Source organism: Stenella coeruleoalba, assembly GCF_951394435.1.
Source record: "Stenella coeruleoalba genome assembly, chromosome: 13".
Taxonomy (NCBI): Eukaryota; Metazoa; Chordata; class Mammalia; order Artiodactyla; family Delphinidae; genus Stenella; species Stenella coeruleoalba.
Genome location: NC_137159.1, coordinates 3,059,363 through 3,073,566, shown reverse-complemented (window position 1 = coordinate 3,073,566; position 14,204 = coordinate 3,059,363). Strand labels below are relative to the sequence as shown.

Below are 14,204 nucleotides of genomic sequence, written 5' to 3'. Positions count from 1 at the left end.
TGGGGAGGAAGTGAAGGTGGGGAGGAGGTGAAGGTAGGAGGAAGTGAAGATGGGGAGGAAGTGAAGATGGGGGGAAGTGAAGATGGGGGAGGAAGTGAAGATGGGGGAGGAAGTGAAGATGGGGGAAGTGAAGATGGGGGAAGTGAAGATGGGGAGGAAGTGAAGGTGGTGGGAAGTGAAGGTGGGGGGAAGTGAAGGTTGGGGAGGAAGTGAAGATGGAGGAAGTGAAGTTGGGTGAGGAAGTGAAGATGGGGGAAGTGAAGATGGGGAGGAAGTGAAGATGGAGGAAGTGAAGATGGAGGAAGTGAAGATGGGGAGGAAGTGAAGGTGGTGGGAAGTGAAGGTGGGGGGAAGTGAAGGTTGGGGAGGAAGTGAAGATGGAGGAAGTGAAGTTGGGTGAGGAAGTGAAGATGGGGGAAGTGAAGATGGGGAGGAAGTGAAGATGGAGGAAGTGAAGATGGGGAGGAAGTGAAGGTGGGGGAAGTGAAGGTGGGGAGGAGGTGAAGATGGGGGAGGAAGTGAAGATGGGGAGGAAGTGAAAGTGAGGGAAGTGAAGGTGGGGAGGAAGTGAAAGTGGAGGAGGAAGTGAAGGTGGGGGAGGAAGTGAAGATGGGGAGGAATTGCACATGGGGGAGAAGTGAAAGTGGAGGAGGAGATGAAGATGTTAGGGAAGGAGGCGAAAGTGGGTGAGAGAAGCCCTGTGAATGCCAGGGAAGTGAGGATAGGCGAGGAAATAACCCAGACAGGAGAAACTTCCCTTTTTCCATTGAAACAGCAGAGAACCAAGAGCACATTGGTGTAGATGCAGATCGCAGGTGCATTTGATGGCGGAAAGCTGTGTGGACTAGTGGGTCTTTCCAGGATGGAAAATGTGTGGTTGCTTTAGGGGTGTGTATGTGCTTCTCAACGATTGAGGGGTGACACCGGTATTTGCTGCACAGAGGCCAGGATGCTGGGTGCCCTGCAGTGCTGGGACAGGGATTCACCTTTTCCGAAAATGACCCACCGGAAGCAGTGCTTACTGACACGGCCACTGCTTGCAGCCGTGAGCATGACCATACCCAGCCCTGATTTCTAAGTACTGTTTTGTACTAAAAAGGAATCAGTGCTTGTTGGAGAAGTGACTGCTTTGACCAAGGCAGGGAATGTACGAGGCGACCTTGGGTGGCTTCGTGCAGTGTCTTATAAAGTTAACCATCCATTTACCATATGGCCAAGCGGTACCAGCCTGGGTTATTACCCAAGAGAAATGAAAACTACGTCCACACAAAGACTTGTATGTGGGCAACTTTTGTATCAGCTTTGCTCTCACTGGCTCCATACTGGCAACAGCCTAAATGTCCACCAGCAGGTGAACAGATGTACAGGTTGTGGTCTAGCCCGCAGGGCAGGGCTGCCCAGAAGTAACAAAGGGTCACAGACGCTCCTGGCAACATGGGTAAACCTCAGACACATCATGCTGAGTGAAAGACTAACAGACATAAAAGAGCGCACGCTGTCTGACTCCACTGATATGAAACCGGAGAAAGCTGAGACTGATGGGGGCTGCTGCGGGGGAGAGCTGACTGAAGCGGCAGGGGAAACCTTTGCGGGATGATGGAGATCCTGCACGAGTGGCAGTGGTCACGCAGGTGTGCACCTGTGTGAAACTTCCCACCCTCCACAGTTACTGGGGGTGTATTTTATTTTCTGTAAATAATATTGCAATGAAATTGAGTTTTAAAGACTGAAGGTATGGTGGGAGGGGGTCCCCAAGAACCCAGAAGCCACGTTGATGGACTTCCTCTGGTCCCAGTCGGGACAATGTAAGCATCAAACAGAACAATGACTATAAAATAAGGAAGACATAAAAAGCTAGGGGCCATAAGGAGAGAGAGGGGGGAGCTTGTCCGTATCTGGGGATCCTTAAGCAGGAAGTACACACATAAAGAAAAGCCAGTGAAGGACTATTGGCTAAGTCAGAGTGGGTGGGGAGCCAGCCCGGCGTGGGCTTTGGGTGCTGATAAAGTTCTCTTTCTTGGTCTCGGTGGCGATTACACCCAGTGTAATCTAGAACTGTCCCGTTCATCCGCACATGCCTGTACGGATGTATCTCACAATAAAAAGTGCCCCTCCCATGTTCAGAGAAGGATCAAAAATGCAAGTAGCCCATGTCGAAATGCTATTTCAATCCACTGATTCCATTTCGCTGATCAAAGCGCCTACTGTATTTGACAAGGGGAAATGCCTATGTAATTTAAAATAGAACTAATTCTTACATAAATGTTATCCAGAAAACCATTTTTGAAAATAACAGATAGGGCTTCTTAGATAAGCCAAGATGAGAAATACCAAATTGTCAGAAGGGAAACAGTTTTCTAATAATTTAATTTTTGTCTCCTCAATTTAGAAGGCTTCAAATATTCCTTGAGCTAGAAAATGTCTACTCCTTTCTAAAAATGGAAAGAGGAAAGGAATTGCAGAATCTCCTTCATTTGAATTAACATCCAGCTAACTCAGGGTCTTAAGTGGGTGGCATTCTCAGGCTTCCTTTGAAAATATTAATGTTATCAAACGAAGTTTGATTTTCATAAAAAGGAATTTGATTAGGACCTTGAGGAGAACTGATTACCGGCTCATGTTTTCTGAGGTTCGCGTCCAGGGCTCTGGGCTCACTGGCGGCTGCTGTTTTGGCCTTGGTTCTCCCTCAGGGATGTTCCGTGCTGCCCCATTATTACGTTGATGACAAAAGGCTGGATGATTGAAATGGAAAGTAACAGGCAGATTCCATCTCTCCCACATCCAGCTTGGGTGAAAACCTTTTCATCTTCAGAGGGGTTTTTTTCCCCTTCATTTTAACACATTTATTCCTCTTTGCCCAGAAAATTATTTTGGTCTCAGACAACTCTTACTTATTCATTCCCGTGGATGAAGGCAGAAGCCTGGATAATGCAAAATGATACAAATTCAGAAACTCTTTATATTTGACTTTCAAATGTGGGCTTGTACTTACATTTGATTATGCGTATATTTAATATTCTGAGGATTCAGTTCAGACAGGATAACCGAGTCGCAGGATAAGCATCTAACCGGAGAAGTGTGAGCCGCTCCCCCAGGTCCGACCACACTCCCGAGCTCACTGGCAGCGGGGGGACAGGAAACAGGGCTCCAGACAGAAGACAGACAGGCCCTCTAAGCCCACCCTCTCCTCGCCCTCTTCCTGGAAGCGAGGGAAGCCAGCGCTTCCGGGCATCCTGGACGCTCCGTCCCCAGTGCCGCGCTCCACCTTAGCGCATGTGCAGTACGTGCTGCTGAGATCTGCGGTGGGGGCTCGGCCACTGGGATGCTTGCTTTGCACGTGTCCAGAGAATGCTCATCTAGGCTTTCCTTCCTGCCCCACCCACACTCGGGAGCAAATTCCACCCGAGGGGCGGGCATCCCAGGGGCCACCGTGGAGTCTGTCCTCCCTCCATTTTATATATATATATATATATATATATATATATATATATATATATATATATATATATATATAAAATATTTATTATATATTTTTTATTGACGTATAGTTGATTTACAGTGTTGTGCCAGTCTCTGCTGTGCAGCTGACTCAGTTATGCCCATATAGACATTCTTTTTCATACTCTTTTCCGTTAGGTTTACCACAGGATATTAAGTATAGTTCCCTGTGCTGTACGGTAGGACCTTGTTGTTTATCCATTCTAAATGTAATAGTTTGCATCTACCAACCCCAAACGCCCACTCTATCCCTCTCCCACCCCTCCTCCCTCTTGGCAACCACAAGTCTGTTCTCTATGTCTGTGAGTCTGTTTCTGTTTTGTAGATAGGTTCATGTGTGCCATATGTTAGATTCCACATACGATATCATATGATATTTGTCTTTCTCTGTCTGACTTACTTCACTTAGTATGATCATCTCTAGTTGCATCCATGTTGCTGCAAATGGCATTATTTCGTTCTTTTTATGGCTGAGTAATATTCCATTGTATGTGTGTACCACATCTTCTTTATCCATTCCTCTGTCAGTGGACCTTTAGGTTGCTTCCATGTCCTGGCTATTGTGAATAGAGCTGCTGTGAACGCTGGGGTGCGTGTATCTTTTTGGATTATAGCTTTGTCCATGTGTATCCTCAGGAGTGGGATGGCTGGATCATATGGTGGTCCTAGTTTTCGTTTTCTGAGGGACCTCCATACTGTTTTGCATCACAATTATGATGTTGATAAGCAGTCCGTCCACCAGAGTGGGCTCATGAGGTAGAACAGGCGCCCACAGGTGTGACAGGTGCACACAGTCCGGCTGTGAGGATGGCTCCGCGTGGGCCCTCCGTCTCCCGCACGCTACCTGGAGCCTAACCACGCTGGGACCCTCGTCCTGACGGTAACCCAGCATCTCCGTGCCAGAGACCACAGTCCTTCCCAGCCTCCTTCTGCCCCGCGCGCCTCCCCTTCTAGAAACTGCAAAGGTTTATTTGTGACAAAGGTTTGTGCTGGGCTTTTACTGCCAGGAGAGAACTGGAGAGTCGTGGCAGGCAGGTGACATCATCGGATGTGTATCAGAGACAAGTCAAGTTTCACAAACGAAAATTATTGGGGAGGGGGGTGGGGAAGGAAAGACAAGAAGGAAAAAGAAGGGAGAGAGAGACACAGGGAGAAGAAAAGGGGGGGGGGGGGGAAAGGGGGCACGGGAGGCGTTTCTGGGAACTGACCCCTTCATCGTCTTCTCCCCCGACAGAGTGGCTGTGAGGCAGGGAAGGAACAGGGAGCACCTGCCCACGTTGCAGACGCCCTTCTAGCAGTTTCTCTCCTCTCAGGGCTCCCCCCTTACCCCTTCTCCTCCGAGAGGGGTCTGGGCACAGCAGAAGCTCAACCCGCCGTGGCAGGGAGGAGGGGCCTGGGTTCCCGCACGCCCCTCTGAGTCTCCACCAGCCCCTCACTCCTCTGGCCCCGGGCGGCCCAGGCTGCGGTCACCCGGCTGAGACCGGCCTCTCTGCCCTGCGCTCTGGGCGTCAGGTGGCAGCAGCCGCCCAAGTTCACAGCCTGGCTCGGCCTCCCCGTGAGGTCCTCACTCTGGAGACCTTCTCACCCGAGCCCAGGCTCTTCCAGGTCTCGGTCCTCTCAGCCCTCTCCTCCCCCGCGTGCCATGGACAGGACACAGGAGCCGCCCTTGCCATCAGAGTGCCCCTGATCACCAGGCTGTGTGCCCCAGGGACTCAGAAAGAGCCCTCCCACCCCGCGGGCTACAAGTTCATTTGGGGGTGTGGGTGGGATTAACCGGGGTCCCCACGCCTGAGCCTGCCCCTCCCCCTCTCCTGCAGGCCCCTCCCATCCAGGAGGGCTCCCCTGGGTCCCCCCAGCAGGGAATCTTACCTTCCAGCCTCATAGCCTGCTACTCTGTTCTAAGCCAACTCTGGGCTCGGGACTCAACTTGGCTCCTGGTGTGCAAGGAAATAATTTTGAAACATAAAATGAAATAAAAAACAGATAACGTGGGCTTCCCTGGTGGTGCAGTGGTTGAGAATCCGCCTGCCTATGCAGGGGACACGGGTTCGTGCCCCGGTCCGGGAAGATCCTACATGCCGCAGAGCGGCTGGGCCCGTGAGCCATGGCCTCTGAGCCTGCACGTCCGGAGCCTGTGCTCCGCAGCGAGAGAGGCCACAACAGTGAGAGGACCGCATACCGCAAAAAAACAACCACCACCAAAAAAAACAAATAACGCTTTTCTTTCTCGCTCCAGCCAGGTTTATACGAATAAATTCCTTCCATGGACTTAAAAATATCTCATGTATCGTGCAGAGCTGAGCAGATGTCCCTTTTCTAGGTTTTTTTCAGCCTCCTTCCGAAGCTCTGAATGCCAGTGATTCAGTGGAAGGGGAGCCTGCATCACCTACAAGAAAGGAAAACCACATCAGCTAATATCACACAAACGCTGCGCCTGCAGGAAATGAATTAAACATGGATGAGACAGGAGACAGCGGGGCCACTTACGATGCTGTTGCAAAAACCCAGGGGCAGGGGACAATGGATTTAACTAAGGCGGTGGTGGTGGAAGGGGAGAGACACATTAAAGAAGTATTAAGACATTAGTGTTGGGGCTTCCCTGCTGGCGCAGTGGTTAAGCATCCGCCTGCCAATGCAGGGGGCACGGGTTCAATCCCTGGTCCAGGAAGATCCCACATGTCGCGGAGTAACTAAGCCCACAAACCACAACTACCGAGCCCACGAGCCACAACTACTAAAGCCCGTGCACCTAGAGCCCGTGCTCCACAACAAGAGAAGCCACTGCAGTGAGAAGCCTGTGCACTGCAACGAAGAGTAGCCCCCATTTGCCGCAACTAGAGAAAAGCCCACGCACAGCAACCAAGACCCAATGCAGCCAAAAAAAAAAAAAGACATTAGTGTTAAGGTCCAGATGGTACGGCTTCACCTGTGGTCGTTTGCTCCAGGAGGATGTGGCCTTTACACTGAAAGTGAAAGGGCGTGTGCAGAGGCGTGGCCGGTGCATCGTCAGGGTAGTGGACCAAAGGGAAGACAGGGAAGACTCCATCAGGCTGAACCTGTGGACACTGGGCACCAGGGCGTAGTGTGCTGGCTTGGTGTCCAGGCTGCATCCTCCAGAAGCAGATGCTGCTGTGGAGCTCGGCTGTTCATTAGAGATTTTTATGGGCTGAATTGTGTCCTCCCGAAATTCATAGGGTGAAGCTCTAACTCACCCTCAGAATGTAGCTGAGTTTGGAGACAGGCGCTTTAAAGACGTGATTAAGTTCAAATGAGTTGGTGCGGGGGAAGGGGGGTGATGAATTGGGAGAGTGGGATTGACATATACACTGCTATGTATAGGATAGATAACTAGTGAGAACCTGCTGTAGAGCACAGGGAACTCTACTCAGTGCTCTGTGGTGACCTACAAGGGAAGGAAATCCAAAAAAGGGGATACGTGTATACATAGAGCTGATTCACTTTGCTGCACAGCAGAAACTAACACAGCATTGTAAAGCAACTGTACTCCAATAAAAATTAATTTAAAAAAAAAGTTAGGGCTTCCCTGGTGGCGCAGTGGTTGAGAGTCCGCCTGCCGATGCAGGGGAAGTGGGTTCCTGCCCCGGTCCGGGAAGATCCCACATGCCGCGGAGCGGCTGGGCCCGTGAGCCATGGCCGCTGAGCCTGCGCGTCCGGAGCCTGTGCTCCACAACGGGAGAGGCCACAACAGTGAGAGGCCCGCGTACCGCAAAAAAAAAAAGTTAAAATGAGGCTATTAGGGTAGAACCTAATCCAATAGGACTCAGTGTCCTTGTAAGAAAAGGGGATGAGGACACAGAGGGAGAACACCACGAAGGCACAGGAGGAAGATGGGCATCAGTGAGCCGAGAAGAGATGCCACGGAAGAAACCCACCCTGCTGACACCTCGCGCTTGGACTTCAGCCTCCAGGACTGTGAGAGAATACGTTTCTGCTGTTTAAGCACCCCTGGTCCGTGGCTCCCAGTCTGTGGCACGTTGTCATGACAGCTCAAGCCGACTCCTGCAGAGATGAGCACCCATGATGGGAGGAGAAAGGACGGGCCAGAGAAAGAGGCTGAAACACGGTGTGAGCCGCACAGAGCCTCAGCTCCCCCAGACAGCAGCCCGGAGCCTGCCCTCAAGCTCTGCCTTGCTCCACGGAGCGGGGCTGCCCTGCCTCGTAGGGTGACCTCACCAGGTGGCTCTCACAGCCGATGTGGGCCCGTGAGCAGCTGGCTTGCAGAGCTTGTCTGCGCCCCAGGCTCCCACCCCGGGCACAGGCGCTGCCGAGAAGCAGGCGGCTCATCTCCACGCCCGTCACAGGCTACCCCTTGCCCCGCTCGGCTGCGTGCTGCGTGTGTGTTCAGGTCCCAGTGGACCTCCATCCCTGAGGGGAACTTACGGGAAGGACGTCAGGGAGAAACCTCCCTGCTGCGTTTGGTCCCAGGGCCACAGCTGAGACCCACCACCATCTCCCTCCATCATGAGCTATCTGGGGGCAGGGTGTTCTGGCCGCTGTGACAAAAAACACCAAAGACTGAGTGGTTCAAACAACAAATACTTATATCTCACAGTCTGGAGGCTGGAAGTCTGAGATCAAGATGCCAGCAGATCCACTGGCTTGTAGACAACTAGCTGCCTTCTCACTGTGTCCTCATGTGGTGGGGAGAGACAGACATAGGGACAGAGACAGAGAGACTGAAAGAGACAAAGACGCAGAGAAGAAGCAAGTTCTCAGGTCTCTTTTCATAAGGGCACTAATCCCATGATGAGGGCTCCACCTTCATGACCTAATTACCTCCTGACTTGGAAAAATCCAGTTTTCCTTCTCAGTAGAGAAGAACCCCATCCTCCCTCCTGTGCTTTTCCCCTGCATGTCTCTCCTACTTTCATGCCATCACACACACAACACTTCACTTCTGGTCACCCCACATTAGCCGACTTCTGTGTCTGTCCTCACACCTCCTTCTCTGACTCAGACCCTCTGGCCCCCCCTTTTTAAGGACCCTTGTGGTTACACAAGGCCACCTGGATAATCCAGGATCGTCTCCCCATCTCAAGACCCTTGACTTAATCACATCTGCGAAGTCCCTTTTGCCATGGAACATGAACGTATTCACAATTCCAGGGATTAGAACCACAGATATCTTTATGGAGCCATTGTTCTATCTGCTACACCCACTAAACAGACTTTTTGGTAATCATTTCTTTGGATAAAGCTATTTTAAAAGTTAATTGATCGGGCCTGTTGCTCACTCACTAGTGACCTTCTAGTTAGGCCGAGGCATCTCTGGCCCACCTGCAGGGGCTGCTTTTGGCTCAGCCATCGGTCCTTGGCCCCTCCCACGTTGGTCCGGAAGGCAGGACGCCACGGCACAAGACACGTGTCAACCGCATGAACAAGGAGTGGCTCCTGACCCCGTGGTGTGCATGGACCTTTGTCTAACACCATGACCCTGAGACGTATATTATTATCCCCATTTTACAGATGAGGTCATTGAAGCCCGAAAAGCTGAAGCTCCTGGGTTCCAGTCGCTCAGGTGATGCATGCTGGAGCTGTGATTCAGCACCCTCGTCTGTGGGCCACCAAAGGCCACCCCTTTTTACTCCATCACATGACTCCCCTTGAAGAGAAGGTAATTCCCTCTGTCTACAGATACAGTGGAATTAAGGTGTGTCACCTGTGCAAATACGCTGTCATTGTGCTGACACAGCAGCCCAAGAGTGGACAAAAATACTTTGCACCGTGAGCTAAATGTAGATGCCCCTGAAGGATCTGTGCCTCTAATTCACGTTTCTCTGAGATTGCCACTGGCTCATTTCATTGCCTTTCATGAGGTTCCGCAGAAGAAAAAAGCAAAACAAGATAGAAAACAACAAAACTTAGCAGTTGCTTGCTTGTTTCCTGTGAGCAGGACAGTGCGTTGGGGGAATGACTGTAGTAGCAGAACGCGTGCCAGGGTCATTGTCTATGACGGGCAGTGACCAGAAGCGGTCACCAGCTGGTCTGCAGCACCAGGCGGTGTAAAGTTTTACCTGCGAGGCACTTTCTGGAGTTTGATTTTCCATGTCCTGTGGTTATGAAGCGACAGCAGCTTTATGGCATTGTGACTGGGGTGAAGACTAAGAACTGTGTGCGTGTTGGTGTAGGACACCCGGGAAAGGAGTGCTGGCCAGGTCTCTTCTCCCTGGCATATCGCATCCTCTCACCAAATAACGACCTCAAGTTATAAATCATCTGAGAACCAGCTAAGTGCTTAGCACACATAAAACGTGAGCAGAACCATAAAGTTAGTAACCCTGTTCTAAGACCAATTCAAAACTTGTTGACGCCCGCTACGTGCCAGCACGCTGCCAGGACCTGCGGGGCAGCACACAGCACGAGGTCTGGCGTCACCAGGTTGGACAGACCCCTGGCTCCGCCAGAAGCCAGCAGAGCCAGTCAGGATGGGGGCCAGTGGATGGGCGTCCTGAAGGGGGGCCACTTCCAGAAGGTGGAGCGTGAGTTAGATGAACAACGGAAAACACAGTGAAATATTTAGGGCAAGGAAACTATAAAAATGATTATTTAAGACGCTGCTTTTCAGATGGTAAATTTCAACGCATTTAGCAGGTCACAAAATCAGTTTAGTGGATTTTGTAAAATTAAAGAGAACAGAATACGGAATATCAGAGTGCATTGCACAGAGTAAGGGCAAGTATTGTTTCATGAACATCTTGATGTGGTTTTTTTAATATTGTTTCTAATATTCTCCAATTTTCTTTTTTTAAAAATAATTATTTATTCATTTACTTTTGGCTGCGTTGGGTTTTCGTTGCTGCGTGCGGCTCCTTCTAGTTGTGTCGAGTTGGGGCTACTCCTCATTGAGGGCTCAGTAGTTGTGGCTCACACGTTCCAGAGCGCAGGCTCAGTAGTTGTGGTGCACGGGCTTAGTTGCTCTGTGGCATGTAGGATCCTCCCAGACCAGGACTTGAACCCGTGTCCCCTGCATTGGCAGGTGGACTCGTAACCAGTGCGCCACCAGGGAAGCCCCTTAATGTGGTCTTTATAGCAGTGGATGCTTGTGTGTATTAGGTCACAATAGCAAATGTATTTTTTTACTGTGGGTCACAGTCCAAAAAAGATTGTAAAACTCTGATTTCAAGGAAGCCATTGTGAACTCATTATAAAACCATAGAGCCTACTGATCAAATCCATGCTAGGAATCCGCTTCCCTTGACACAGAGATCACCTGACGCTATGTCTGGGGCTCAGGAGCCTGTCTCCTGCTGGTGTCACAGGTACGTGTGCCTGGGGCGTGACAACATTATGCCCCAAGGCAGCGTTCACTGCGCTCTACGCGGTTCAGGGATGTTCTCTCTCCACAGCTCGCCTGTGAAGCAGGTACTATCGTTACCTTTATTTTACAGACGAAGACAGGGAGCACAGAGACAGTCACTCCCCAGGGCCACGCAGCCAGAGGGGCAGCGTCCAGCTCGGAAGCCCCCAAGCTTCTTGCTCAGCTCATACCACCGCCGTCCCTGCTAAGACTGTGAGCTCTTTGGAGGCAAAGTCTGCCTCAGGCATCTGGCAGATTGTTTGATATTCCTGTCATCTGCTGCTACACAGCAACTACCCAAACTCTGTGGCATTAAACACCTTTTTACTATGTCCAAATTCTTTGTGTCAGGAATTCGGACAGAGCACAGAGGGGATGACTAATCTCTTCTCCATGGCATCTGAGGTCTGGGATGGAAAACTGGAGGGAACTTGAAGGCTGGGCCCTGGAATCACAGGGAGGCATCTTCGTTCATATGTCTGGTACATGGGCTGGGGGCACTCAACGGCTGGGACCACTGACCTGGGCACCTCTCCGTGTGGCTTGGACCTCTCCCAGCCTGGTGGGCTTATCCCAAGAGGAAGCACTGGAGGGTGAGCGATTGTTTGAAGCAGATGGAAGCTACATGCCTCTGATGATCTAGTCCCAGGAGACCACAGATGGACCCTCCCTCCCTTATCTGTTGGTGGAAGCAGCCCCAAGCCCATCCAGGTTCAACAGGAGACCACGTAGACCACACCTCACCCCCTACGAGCTCCTCAATTTTCTTAGTTTCCAACTAGGCTGTGAGTTTCCTTGTTAGGACAGCCGATTTCCTTTGATGTGGGAGAGTTAGCTGCGGCTCACATGTCATGAGGCACAGAGCACTTGGTGGTTAATAACCTGCTATTCCTCGATGATCTGTAGTCTCTCACAGATACGATTACTGCCTGCATTTAGTTGCTAGCATTAGGCTCATTTTCAAGTATTTTTGCCTCCATTTGAACTGAAGGTCTTTTATCTAAGCTTATCTTTAGTGTCAATAAGTTTAGGTTTCTCAACAGCTGGACACCCAGATAAGATACAGCTCTCCTTCTATTAAAATCTTCTATAAGTTGATTGTTAGGGCCTCGAAATCCATGCATCACCAAGAGCTGTCCTTTCACATTCATAGGGTCTTCCTTTAGCTAAACCAAACCCTGTTTCTTTACCATGACTAAAGTTCGTTGTCATTGTAATAGTTCTTTCTTGGAGCTGGCCCAGAGTGTCAGATTGTCCCCAAAGAACAAGTAGATGCCAGTAACACTCTCTGTTATGCTTTCTCTTAACTTCAGGGTCCTTTGGTAAATTTATTCCCAAGAAGACCCATAAGGCCTGGGTATCCCTCAAATATTCTCCCTTCTGTTTGAAGACCTACAGTCGGGTCGTTCTCCCCTGAGTAGAAGTAGACGCTGTTTGTCATTTGTACATCTCACTCTACAAAAGCTTTAGTCTTGATTTTATTCACCTACATCATCCTTCATTGATACAAGCAAATTCCATCAAACGGTTTTAAAAATCATATAATCCATATTGTGAGATAGGAAAGGAAAACAGAGAGTCGGGAGTGAGGGAAGGGAAGCGGGAGAGAAAGGGGAAGTACGGGGCAGAGAGAGAGGTGGGCACTCGTCAGGAGGTCCCGGGAGCCCAGCGCCACGCGGGGGAAGTGACCGTGCTTCCCACTTCAGGGGTGCGGATACCGAGCAACCAGGAGGTGAAGAGGCAGAACCAGGGGGTCATAATCAGGGAGAGTCCCTTCCCCCTAGGTACCTAGCTTAGGGAGCGTTGTTGAGAGGTGGCAGAGACAGCCAGGGTGCGGGCTCTGACTCGGACTGCCTGGCTTTGAACCCTACGTGCCTTGCTAGCCTAGTGGCCTTGGACCACTTACTTGACGTCTCTGTGCACACCTCTTGCACCAATGCTGGGTGGACGATGGACAGATGTTTGAGGGATGCTGAGACCCTGCGTTAACAATCGCAGCTCTCTGCACGTTTACAGCCTAGATGGGCCGACACATCACGCACAGCGACCCACAGCCCTAGTCACTAAAGCAGGCCGGTGGCCAGGAGCTCAGACTGGGGACACTGCCCACTGCCCGAGGCTGTCAGGGGCCACCTCGGAGAGGAGGTGAGGCTTCGGGGACCGTCTCGGTCCATTAACTGAGGCCAGTTTGGCTGGCGTGGGTGATAGAGAATGACTGCATCCTTTCAGCATCTCAGAGATCATTTCCTGGAGCCATGTCGGTACACGTGACCCGCACAGTTCTAAGAACTCCACGTTGGCCATCAGGCAAACATCCATGCCGCCCCCCGCTTCCCGCCCCCGTCAAAGAGAGAAGGGCCGCTTTGTCTTTGTCATATGTGTGTGTGTACGCTGCTTCTACTGCAGCAGAAAGCAGGCGTGGGCCCTTTCCCTCTGCTTCAAGTAAGGCTGCGAATCCTCTGGGGCCGTGGTCCTTCTGGGTTTAACCACTCAGAGGGTACGAGCAGAATGCTCTGAGCGTCTCCCCACGCTTCCGGTGCCAGGCACCGCCCATGCGTGACAGCGCCCTGGCAGCCCGGCTAGACAGCCTCGAATGACAGCCCCACCTTTTCCCAATGGGGAAGCAGGCACAGAGGAGTCAAGTAAGTGGTCCAAGGCCACTAGGCTAGCAAGACACGTAGGGTTCAAAGCCAGGCAGTCTGAGTCACAGCCTGCACCCTGGCTGTCTCTGCCACCTCCCAGCAGTGCTCCCTAAGCGGGGGGCGAGGGGCATGCCTCGGCTGCAGCATTCTCAGACACACTGTGAGAACTGGATCGAAACTCCTGGAATTTAAATCCAAATTCTATGTGTGCGTTATTCTGGAAGGATGGCCTTCAATCAAGATTCTCAAGGGGTTTGGGCACACTAAGGAGCGTCTGGGCCGTGGAGGGGGTCAGTGCTCACCGATTCCTGCTCCAGCAGCGACTGCGGGCCGGCAACTACCAGCTCACCTCCCCTCTACCACGAGCGTCAGTGGCAGTCAGGGCCCACCTAGGCTGAGCGGCACAGGTAAAGCACTGAACGCAAAGCAGGCAACGCAGACCAGGCTGTGAATAAATCATAGTCACGAGATATCAAGGAATTATTCTTAATTTTGTAACGTGGGATCATGATATGGTGATCATGTGTTTGTTTGTTGGTTTTGTTTTTCTGCCGCGTGGCATGTGGGATCTTAGTTCCGCCACCAGGGATCCAGCCGGTGTGGAGTCTTAACCACTGGACCGCCAGGGAAGTCCCCCATGTTTTTTTTGTTTTGTTTGTTTGTTTTTAAGTCCTTAGCGTCCAGGGATAGGGAAGTGCGGAGCAGATGAAAGGAAAAAAGAGAAAATGTTGACAGTCTTTCAGGCT

General features: G+C 51.2%; 1 protein-coding gene across 4 annotated transcripts in view; it reads left to right on the top strand.

Annotated features, from left to right (window-relative positions):
* MRPS9 (mitochondrial ribosomal protein S9) overlaps positions 1-14,204 on the top strand; it is a 123,399-nt gene that overhangs the window by 58,836 nt on the left and 50,359 nt on the right. The window contains exon 11 of one of the 4 annotated variants that reach the window (XM_079941224.1): positions 10,908-11,120. The exons of 2 other annotated variants lie outside the window; for them this stretch is intronic. In XM_079941224.1, coding sequence (XP_079797350.1) covers positions 10,908-11,025 — 118 coding nt within the window. In that variant the 3' untranslated portion in view covers positions 11,026-11,120. Of the gene's footprint in view, positions 1-8,985; positions 10,492-10,907; positions 11,121-14,204 lie in introns of those variants that run through there. One more of the 4 variants, XM_079941228.1, reaches the window with a different exon arrangement.